This window comes from Dipodomys ordii, unplaced genomic scaffold (genome assembly GCF_000151885.1).
Source record: "Dipodomys ordii isolate 6190 unplaced genomic scaffold, Dord_2.0 Scaffold20, whole genome shotgun sequence".
In the NCBI taxonomy this organism is placed as follows: Eukaryota; Metazoa; Chordata; class Mammalia; order Rodentia; family Heteromyidae; genus Dipodomys; species Dipodomys ordii.
In genome coordinates, this window is record NW_012267236.1 from 4,208,058 (window position 1) to 4,220,395 (window position 12,338).

At 34.5% G+C, this 12,338-nt stretch overlaps 1 protein-coding gene across 1 annotated transcript in view; it reads left to right on the forward strand.

Annotated features, from left to right (window-relative positions):
• Memo1 (mediator of cell motility 1) overlaps window positions 1-12,338 on the forward strand; it is a 59,814-nt gene that overhangs the window by 41,737 nt on the left and 5,739 nt on the right. Inside the window, exon 5 of the mRNA XM_013013748.1 lies at window positions 1,488-1,564. Coding sequence (XP_012869202.1) covers window positions 1,488-1,564 — 77 coding nt within the window. The remainder of the gene's footprint in view (window positions 1-1,487; window positions 1,565-12,338) is intronic.

Here is a 12,338-nt window from a genome sequence, read left to right on the forward strand (position 1 = left end):
CACACACACACACACACACACACACACACACACACACACACACACACACACACAAAAGGTTGAGGATGTCTCTCACTTGCCTATCCAGCATATGGCTCTGAATCCAAACCTTAGTACTATTTTTCCTTCCCCGTTATTTTGGTTCAGAGGCTATAGTCGATCTCATGTCTATGGCAACATATAGTAACCCTTACTGTCATACTTATAAAGCAGATACTACTGTACACCCTATTGCCCAACTCAACGGTATTGTCAGTTACAAATTATATTGATTTAATAATATTGATTTAATAACAATGTTTGGAGAAAATGAATAGTTGCTACATTGAGTGTGTGTGTATATATAATATGGAAAGTTAAAATGTGAAACATTTTAGAAAGGTGAATGTTAAAGATGATTAAATCAACGAGGCTAAATTATATCAAATGTGGATTTAAAAACAAAAGACATAAATGAGGGTTTATAATTGTGCACTAACCATTATTTGTGTGGTAGTATTTTTAGTAAGATATATAAAAGTTAAAAGGCTGTAAAAATTCTACCTAAAATCTCATATTCTCAAGTGTGAGGACAATAATTGGATATATTAATAGTGATTTAAATACGAAACCTGAGGCACATTGTATATGGACATGGGCTAATACTCCTAATACCATTAGAAATGTTTTTGGCGAGTCTTTAAAAATGATACACTATAAAAATAATAGAGTAAGGTGGATGTAGGTGTATCTGAAATATATCACACTCAATTATGGATATTAACTTTTGAATTTCATATGAGTACACAGGAAAAAAGTATATTTTGAAATTTGCTTTCTGTCTTCTTTTTAAACTTCTTTCATTGTGACTTATGTTCTTTGCAAAACAACTAAACATTTCAAATTTTGGCCTTGTGGTCTTGCTGAGATATTTTATCCATGTAGGACTATTATATTCTATCTTTTGTATGTCTTGTTCACATCCATTGGGCACTCATATTGAACTTTTTATAAGTAGTGCAAAAATGAAATACTTAAAAAATTGAGACAATAAAAATAAAATAGGCCACAAGTTTTGCTGACTTACACTTTTTTTTGGTAATAAAGATCAAATCTCTACATTCATATAGCAGAAACAAAACTTTCATTGATTTCTTATACTGAGATAGTTTTAAACCAAATTTTCTTTGGGTTTACCTTTATTGTAGACTGATAGAGTATTTAACAATGCTTCTAACTTTTAAGCTGTTTGCTTTCTTAACCTTGTATTGCTGGTGACTTTCAGGTTCCTACAGTATGAAGTAGTTTTAACATCATGAAACACTGGTGATATATCATTTCTTTATTACCTTCCCAAATATGCCTATTACTTTTATGTTGAGGACTCTTGGGAATGGCTCTCAGAGGCTTTGCCTTTCATGACAATTGAAGTTATTTGGTAAGCGCTTGCTTTCTTTTTAGCTTCTAATTTTTCCCTATTTTATTTTGTACATGATATTTGTTTCAAGGTCAAAGGTTCCGTTACAGTTACTATGATGAATCCCAGGGGGAGATTTATAGATCCATTGAACATCTAGATAAAATGGTAAGTCTTTCAGGTGTGGGGTTTTAATGCTTTAAGACATTTTCTTTAATTTTAGATTAGTGATTCAAGACTGAACATGTTAATTATACAATGGACTAACAATTCTTTACCTATCTTTAATTAAAAGTACAAATTCAATGTTTATTGACATGGTGGTACTGGCCTATAGTCACAGTATTGGGTGGCTGATGCAGGAGGATTGCCAGTTTGAGGACAGCCTGTGTGTGTGTGTGTGTGACCTTGTTTCAAAAGAACCAAACAAACAGAAAAACAGTACAATTTGTCCTCACATTATTATTGACTATAATAATAATAATTACTTTTCTACTGGTAGATCATTGCTTCATCATAATTTTGAGTAATGAGTGTATTTAATAAAAATTTTATAGATATGGATCTTATCTATATTTTTGGAGAAGCATCTTAGTAATACTAAGATATTACTCTTAATGCTTGTTAAGCGGTAACAAGCATAGCAGACAATCTCTGATTGCTCTAAATACTCATTTTGAGAGATTTTAAATGGATTGTTGTTTGTTACATTTTAGTAACTTGGTATTTTTTTTCAAAGTTTAGTTTGTTATAGGGAAAACTGTTCTTGGTCTTGAGTGATGGTGAAGATTTTGTGAATTAGTTGATGAAGTCTGTGCCCTCTCGCATATAATAATAGATGAAGACAAGAAAGTAAATATTAAAATCTCGTTATTTTATTGACATTCTTGTTTTTTCCATTATCACCTTTTTTCTTCTCTAAATACTGGCATTCTAGGTCTCTGATGATAGGATAAAGGAATTCCAGTATATCCAAAATCAAACCAACTTAAGTCCTGGATGCTAAACTAAAGCAATTTTTATAAGTACTTTATTTTAATATTTTAATTTTTAAGTTAAAGTCTTTTTTGTTTGGAATCATATTGGACTTCTCTTTCCAGTTCTTCTCAAAATAAATTTAGTGAAATTAATTTTAACCAGAATAAATTTGAGCCTTAGTGTTATTACATATTGAACTAAATTCTTGTTTTGACTTTTCATTTATCAGTGATCTAAAGCCTATTATGACTTGAACTTTTAATTTTCTATTGCCTGTAGCCTATATCTGCAATGCTAACTACAGAAATTTAAAAAAAAAGTCAAATATGGAAAAAGAATTACTTTTATAAATACGGAACATTGTTTTTCACTTGCCTTTTGTTCTTCCCATAAATTTTAGCTTATTATTTTATATTTCAATTATTTTGATTTTACCTAAATAGAATTACAGTTTGTTTTTGTAAATACAGAAATTCAAAGTATAATTGTATTCTTACCTATTCAGACATTGACTCTAGTGTCATTTTTTTTTTGGAGTAGTATGGTAGTCCTTTTAATGTTCAGTTTTTAAAAAGTCTCACAAGTAATTTTCCTTTTCTACTTATAAACATATTCAGTATAACAAGATTGTCACTAATTTATTCTCTTACCTTTGACAGATCATTTAGCTCTCTTATTTTCAGTTCCTCATCTGTAAGGACAGACACTTGGACTAAAAGATCTGTAAAATTTTTTAAAATTCTATTATAGATATGTCATAAAGTATTATAGCAGTGCCATGACTACAGATTACCTTCTTAAAGACATTTAATCATGTTTATATTTATCTTCATTGTTATTTTAAATTCAATGACTGTCAATACTTGTAGATTAATTTTTTTAACTTTTGGCTTTATGTTATTTTTATTTTAATTGATTAACTAGTCTCTCTTCTCTGGGTTAGTTTTCAATTGCCTCAGAAAACTTTTCTGGTTCAGTTATCATTTATTTTCTTCATATAGCAAATACTTAATGGTTGTCTACTGTGCAAGGTACCATGTGAGATACGAAGATTACCAAGAAGAGAAAACATGGTTCCTAACTTAATTGAACATAAGTCCTGTGGGTAACAGACTTATGACGGGGCCATTACAACATAGAGATCTGAGAGATGTATTAGGAGATAGAATGAAAGGAACTTTAGTAACTGATTAGCTACATATACCATGTTAAGGAAATGTAGGGTTTCGGATAGTTTCTGCATTCTATACTTACATAGGTGTTGTTATGTATTTATATAGTAGGGAAGATGTTTAAGGGGAGAGATGAGTTCAATTTTAAACATTGCTTTTGTGCTGTGTTTAGAAGTGCATTTTCCTGAACTATAGCCACTAGTCACACACAGTTTTTTTTTTTTTTTTTTTGGTCTTGTTTTGTTTTTTTGCCTGTCATGGGTCCTGAACTCTGGGCCTGGTGCTGTCCCTCAGCTTTTCAGCTCAAGGCTAGAGCTCTACCATTCTAGCCAGAGTGACATTTCCGGCTTTTTCGGCTTATGTGGTGCTGAAGAATCGAACCCAGGGCTTCATGCATGCAAGGCAAACACTCTACCACTGAGCCATCTTCCCAGCCCCTCACTTAAAATGTTGATAATGTGGCTGGACGTTCATGCCTGTAATCCTAGCTAATCAGGAGGCTCAAAGTTTTAAGCCAGACTGGGCAGAAATGTCCCTGTGAGACCCTTATCTCCAATTTATTAACGCCTCAAAAAACGGTAGCTGTAGCTCAAGTGATAGAGTACTAGCCTTGAGCACAAAGAGACTCAGGGACAGCACCCAAGTCCTGAGTTAAAGCCCCACAACTGACCCCCAAAAATGGTTGATAATGTGATTTTAGATATGCTGTAAGTGTAAAATATCACACTGGATTTCAAATACTTAGAATGAAAAAAAAATTTCGAATGATTTTTATCATGATTATGATATAAATGGATTGTGTAGATAAAATATTTTAAAGTTAATTTCACTTTTTTGTCATTTTGTTTTTAATGTGGATAGTAGAAAATTTTAAATGACAAATTATATTTTAAAGGGTTACTGCTGGTTTAAAACACAAAGATGATTCTGAATGGAGATAAACACTTAAAAACCATTGGTATATGAAAGGTAGATAGAAAGGGTATTTGTGCTGGTGTCCAGAGAGTACAAGAAGCATAAAGAAAAGAGGAGTTAGTTGAGTCACAGGAGCAAAACAGCATTAAGTGGGTGAAAAGATCAAAAAGAACTAGTAAAATAATTCTGTCCAGAATGAGTGCTAACCCAGGAGGGGAGAACTTTAATTAAGAGAGAGGGGTACTATCAAGTAGTATGGTGAGTCACGTTAAGAATAAAATGAGCAGATCAAGAAAATAATTTAAGGAGAGAAGCTAAATTAAGATGAACAAAAGACAAAATTGTCCTTTTACCAGTTTGACTGATTAGAAAGGAACAATATTTGGGTGTTGACGGATTGGATGTGGAGAAGATGTAGGGAGCACAGTTGAGGAAGAAGGCATTTTGCCTTTTCTTTCTACATCATGTACTCTTTCAGGACCCTGGAATTAATATCCTTACTTTTCATCTACCCTTTATATACCAATGACTTTTTTTTTCATTTTGGTAAATACTATTTTATATGGCACATAAGCATTGTGTCTTCGTGTTCCTCTCTTAAAAGTATCCTCCTTTGGTTTCACTGTGGGTGAATGCCTAGAGTCTTGTATAATTTATCATGTCCTGGTATATTTTAGGGCTAGCTTCCACAAATGAGAGAAAACCTATGCCATTTGTTTCTCTGAACTTGGTACCAATGATTTTTAAATGTTTATCCATATCTACCATTGTGTCCTAAACAGCAAGATGGAAATTGAGAATCCAGTGATGTTTATTACTAATTTTAAGTCTAATTTTAAGAGGTGAGAGTCTCAAAATGAGATCAGCTATATGGTTCTCATTTCTGCATCACTTTCATTATTCTCTTTATTCTTATAGGAAGGAATATAGGGATTTGGGAGAGTAACTCAGTGATAATTTATGTGAAGACCCTAGTGCTAACACTCAGCATCCACACAGAAGAGTATCTGTAGGAAGAATGAGTGTGTATATGTAAAATAGATAGTATCACTGGATTACATTTAAATTTTTCCCTATCATTAAAATTGTCTTTGCTAGCCGGGTACCGGTGGCTCATGCCTGTAATCCTAGTTACTCAGGAGGCTGAGCTCTGAGGATCACAGTTCAAAGCCAGCCCAGGCAGGAAAGTCCATGAGACCCTTATCTCCAATTAACCACTAGAATACCGGAAGTGGTGCTGTGGCTCAAGCAGTAGATTGCTCACCTGGAGCTGAAGAGCTGAGGGACAGCACCCAAGCCCTGAGTTCAAGCTCCACTACCAACAACAACAAAAAAATTGTCTTTGTTGAGCTAACTATATAGAAAGTAATCTTCAAAAATACCTCAGTATTTATTCCAGAGTAAATAAAAGTCTTTCTGGAGTGGTTTATTTTATTTTATTTTTTTTTAGCGTTTGCTCTAAATTTTATGAAAAAAATCTTAATAGCTTATCATCAACAGCTTTTGCACCTAAAAGCTAAGAAAGCTCCTTCCAAGGACCACTGTTATAAATTCCATACTTAGCAACTACTAGTTTGGTATTTCCACTGGGGCCTTACTAATATTTATTTATTTATTTATTTATTTTTGTCACTTGTGGGGCTTGAACTCTGGGCCTGCGTGCTGTCTCTCAGCTCTTCAGCTCAAGGAGAGGGCTCTACCACTTGAGTCACAGTACCACTTCCAGTTTTCTGGTAGTTAATTGGAGGTGAGAGTCTCACAGACTTTTCTGCCAGGGCTGGCTTTGAACCAAGATCCTCAGAGCTCAAGCCTCCTGAAAAGGTAGGATTACAGGTGTGAGCCACTGGCACCTGGCTTATTAATATTTAAAATGAATCATGTCATTGATTGCAACTCCCGATTTTCTCCTGACCAAAAACCTTTTATAGTTGCAAGTTTTCCCAACTCATTTGACAGCTTATAGTTTCCTGACTTTTTTTTCCCCATCTAGTTTTTTTAATCTTTAGTTTAAAAGTAGCTTAAAATATGAACCAAAGCACACCTTTTAAAGTCCAAATCAGATTGTGTCATTCTTCTGTTCAAGCCCCTTATAATATTACCTTATTTGTAAAAGGCAATGTCTACCATTATGACCCACAAGGGCCAACATGGCATGTACCCTATTCTCTCTGTTGCCTTCATGCTTCATTTACTCCTCTGTGAACATACACGTCTCCTTCCTATTGCTTGATAATGGCATATATGTTTCCAGCTTTGGGCTTTTGCTCTTTTTCCATATAATTTTTTCACAGGCCTTAACACTTAATCTTCCCAGTAGGGCCTTTTGACTATCCTGAATTCCTGAACTTTGTTCTATATTTTTCTTCTAAAAAACTAAATATATTACTTATTCCATTTTTATTGGTTAAGGTATTGATTTTTTTCATTGATGTATCCAAAAGATCTACAAGAGTGATTAAAGCATATGTGCCCAATAAATATTTTTAAATGAATAAATTAATATCCTGTATACATAATTTAAAAAACATGAATTCTTAACTGTAATATAAAAATGAAATGAAAAGAAAGGCCAGCCTGGTGCCAGTGGCTCATGCTTATAGTCCTAGCTACTCAAAAGGCTGAGGTCTGAAGATTGCAGTTTGAAGTCATCCTGGGCAGAAAAGGCCATGAGATTCTTATCACCAATTAATTAACAAAAGTGAAGCTGTCGCTCAAGTGGTAGAGCATTAGTCTATCACTGGACTGTGCCCAGGCCCTAAGTACAAGCACCAGTACCGGAGGTGGGAAGGATTTAAAAGTCTAGGCACAGCTGTATTAGAAGAGAGGCATTATTAGATGCTTGGGTATAATATTGTTAATATAGCAGCAGTCAATAAAGACTCCTACAGGTATGTTTTGTTTTTCCAATTAGTATGTGATAAAGTAGGATGAATTGATTTTCCAAAATGGTGAGTAATTCCTTAGTACTCTTGTAAATAAAACAAACTACAGCCTTTCCTACTATATGTGTTGATGGCATTTCTGGGAAGTCCATACTATATTAAAACCATATGAAGGGCTGGGAAGGTGGCTCAGTGGTAGAGTGCTTGCCTTGCATGCATCAGTCCCTGGGTTCGATTCCTCAGCACCACATAAACAGAAAAAAGCCAGAAGTGGCACTGTGGCTCAAGCGGTAGAGCGCTTGCCTTGAGCTGAAGAGCTGAGAGACAGCGCCTAGGCCCAGAGTTCAGGTCCACGACCGGCAAAAAACAAACAAACAAAAAATCCATATGAAAACCTTTTCCTCTTGGTGGTAAGATGGACTTGAAGTACAAGTATAGGGGCAGGAGTTCTCCCTAAATTCATATGTCAGAGTCTTAGTGATTGAAAATGTTCTTTGTGTATGGATGTTATATCAGCATCCTTAGAATCCAACCACATCCTAGTAGTATCTCCTAATTATTGGGACAACCAAAAATGTACATTACTTTCCATTACAGTCCTGAGATGAACCACCCACTTTTATTTTTCTTTTCAGTACTTTTTACTATATGACTTACTGCTTATTATTTTTTTGGTGACTGTCTCCCCTGTTAGATATTAAGCTTCATGAGAACAGACTTTGTTCTCTTTTGTTTGGGTTCTTAGTGATTATCAATAGATACTTCTTTCTCTCCTTCCTCCCTCAGTATTAGTTGAGTGAAAGACCATTAAATGGATGGTGAATAGGAACAATGAAACTAAAAGAGTCTAGATCAGCCTGTCTGAAGAGTTTATGTAAGGATAGTGAAAAGTGAAGTTATGTGATTTACATGGTTTTAAAGGTCACTTTGATGTTTTTGAGGAATATAGACTACAGAGAATCAAGAGTAGCAACAATGTGGCCATTGGCAATATTGTATGGTAACTGGGACTGGGGTGGTATTGATGGAGCAGTGAAGAAATGAATAGAATTTAGAACTTCTAAGAAATCAGCAGGACTCACAACAATGTTCAGGACTAGAGATATAGTTTGGGAAGTCTCAACATGGTGATGGATATTAAGTTGCCATTTAATGAGATCAGTTTGTCCATGGTAGTAATCCTCAACTCTTTCATTACAATGGAAATCAGAATGCTTTCAAAACAGGGTTGGCCAGGGCTGGGATGTTGGTCTATGTTGAAACACAACAAAAAGAACATTTACCAATGGTCATAATTTATAGTGTCTCCTGAAATTGTTGCCTTTTCTGCTTAGCTTACAAAAAGCAAACAGTAGACCAGCACTCAGATTGACTTTCTAAATATACCTAGTTTCCTAGAAGCTTGTTTTAAATGTTTTACCTAAATAGCCTAGTATATAATTTCAGAGTAAATATTTAGTAATTGCTATTGGATTTAGTATTTGACTTTATAGGAGTTAATCCATTTTTATAGTTCACTTATTGAAATACATTCATACATAGAATTTTCAGTGAATCATGAGTTTTTTTTTTTTTTGTCTTAAGGCTCAGAACCTGGGCACTGTCCCTGAATTTTTTTTGCTCAGGGCCAGTGTTATACCACTTTGAGCCAGCCACAGCTCCACTTCTTGTTTTCTGGTGGTTAATTGGAGATAAGAGTCTCATGAACTTTCTTACCTGGGCTAGCTTTGAACCACAATCCTCCGATCTCAGCCTCCTGAGTAGCTAGGATTACAGACATGAGCCACCGATACCTGGTTGTATGCTGTATTTATTTATTTATTTTTTATTGTAAAGGTGCTGTACAGAGGAGTTACAATTACATGAGTAAGATAATGAGTACATTTCCCATAGAGCATTGTTCCCCCACCTTTGTTTTTCCCCTATTATCCCTTACTTCCCACCTCCTATTCTTCCCTCCCCTCCCCCTGAAGTTATAAAGTTCATTTTCAACATAGTGTCTTCTTGTATGTTTCTCTCTCTCTTTTTTCTGTTGGTCGTGGGGCTTGAACTCTGGGCTTGGGCGCTGTCCCTTGGCTCTTCAGCTCAAGGCAAGAGCTCTACCACTTGAGCCACAGCTCCACTTCCAGATTTTTTCTAGTGGTTTATTGGAGATAAGAGTCTCACTGACTTTACTGCCTGGGCTGGCTTTGAACCGTGATCCTCAGATCTCAGCCTCCTGAGTAGCTAGGATTATAGGCGCCCGGCTTGTACATCTCATTTTTAGAATGGGTCAACTTGTATCCTTGTTTCAGCATTTTGTCATTTCCCTTCCCCTCCTCAAATTAGAAAAATGCATATACAAGATGCATGGCACCAGAATTAAATACAGTGACAGCAGTGGTTATATCATAGGAGGAAGAACATACAAAAGAAACAAAAAAAAAATCACATAGTACATTAAAAACTACAGCAACAAAGAAAAAACCTCTTGTGTCTATATCTTGGGGTTTGTTTTGTTTAGCATCATCTTATATGGTCATATGTACATAGCGTTTGACCTTTTCTGCTTGTCTGGTAAGATTATACTAGATGTATACTAATTATTGCAAATAAAGGAAACTATGAGACCTATTTTTTTTGGGTCTGGCTTATTTCACTTAATATAATTTTTTCCTAAGTCTTTCCATTTCCTAACAAATGGGGTGGTGTCATTCTTTCTGATGGAGGCATAGAGTTCCATTGTATATATGTATGTATGTATGTATGTATGTGTATATATATCACATTTTCTGGATCAAGTATGTTCTATTATTAATAGCATACTGTTAAATAATAAAGGCCTAGCTTTCATCTGTGTCTTAAGCAGATTCTTATATGAGGTCTTGATTTATAAAATCAGACTGTAAATATACTTTGGCATGTTGTTTTTCTTTTCTTTTAGTGTATATATATATTTTTTTCATTGGCTAATTTCATTATTATCTCTTCACATGCTTACACTGTATTATAATCTATTTTGCCTCTCATCATATTCCCTGCACCCTTCCCTTTAAGTGCATATTCCTTTTCTAAGAGTTCATTTTGTTTAAGAAGCTAGTTCATTTGAGAACCAATATCTGAATTCTGGAATATGTAATAATTTGAGAGAAAATGCAGTTGGATGGTTCTCTGTATTGGTATATGTAATAATTTGAGAGAAAATAAAGTTGGATAGTTCTCTGTATAAATACTATCAAAATGTTATTAATTACATGTTGTTGAGCTTTTTTAATCCTAAAGTTCCAAGATCTGAACTGCTTCAAAATCCGTAACTTTTTTGATGGCTGCTATGATGGCACAAGTGAAAAATTTACATTTGCAGGTCATAGAAAAAAACACAGTATTGTTTTGAATTGCCCTCAGTCTGTATTAGAAGTATAAATGAATTTCATGTTTAAGGGTTTCATCTCCAAGATACCTCACTATGTATATGTAAATATTTCAGAAGTCTTTAAAAAAAACCATCAAATTGAAAACACTGCTGTTGTCATGCATTTGGAAAGAGTGTTCAACCCATAAAAGGTATACATGTTTAAAGTTTAATGAAGAAAGTGGTATCTTTAAGTATGGAGGCTTGCATTATATCTGTTCAGAATTAATGTTGTTTTGCTCCTTTTTATCTGAGAAACCATACTAACTATAATTATTAAGTTATTAGAAAATACATCATTTTAAAGTTTCTAAAATAAATGAATATAGGTGTTCCTATTAAAATGTGTGTATCTAACATTTGGGTGTCTTGGAAACTAATTATGCAAACACAAAGAGATATGAAAATAAATGCATCTTCCAAATGTAGTTAGGAAATTCTGTATTATAGTATAGATAGTCTTGTAATTTTATCAGTTATGGATCTTTTTGTTTTCTTTGGTAATTAGTATTTTGCAATGTCCATGATAATCCTGACAAAAGCAGGTACATTTTAAGAAATTGATTTTAGTGAATTTCAGGTTGGCTGAAATATGAGCCATACTTATAAATATTTATTATGAAAATGGTCACGTGTTATGTGGGTGCTGGTGGCTTTCACCTACAATCTTAGCTTCTCAGAAGGCAGAGATCTGAGAATCTTGATTCCAAACCAGCCCAGCCAGAAAAAGCCAGTTAACCAGCAAAAAGCCAAAGTGGAGCTATGGCTCATGTGGTGAAGTGCTAGCCTCCAGTGCATTATGGATAATTCAGAAGAAAATGTTATTGCAAGTGTTCATTATAACTTGTCTGAATGTTTTTTAAATTTTGATCTTGGGACTTGAACTTAGCCTGGGTGCTGTCCCTGAGCTGTTTTGCTCAAGGCTAACACTCTCCACTTTGAGCCAAAGCTCCACTTCTGGTTTTCTGGTGGTTTATTGGAGATAAGAGTCTCTTGGACTTTTTTGCCTTGGGTGACTTCAAACTGCAGTCATCAGATCACAGCCTCCTGAGAAGCTAGGATTACAGTCGTGAGTCCCAGCTTCCCAGCTTGTCAGAATTTTTGGCCACTTCATTTAACTTGAATATCAGCTACTTGCTTCTTCTTACTGTTTGGAAAGATAAAGTGTTCATATTTGTCACATCACCCTTTTTATCTGTATGGCAGCCTTTATTAGTATATTGCTAGGGTGGGTTTCTTTTTTTGCATAGAATTATTTTCATTGTTAAGATTTTGTCTTATCTTTCAAGAAACAAAAATATTTGCTTGCCCTGAACATGTGTTTTACCTCATATAAATATACATCCTTACTTTATACTTTGGGTTAATAGTTCTAAGGACTGACAGTATTATGATTAAGTGGTTATTATTAAAAGATATGATTCTTGTTCTTGTTGCTTAAACATTTAAAAAAATGCATCTTAGCTGAGAGCTGGAGGCTCATACCTGTAATCTTAGCTATGCAGGAGGCTAAGACCTGAGTATCACAGTCAAAGAGACCCTTATCTCCAATTAACCACACACACACACACACACACACACACACACACACACACACACACACA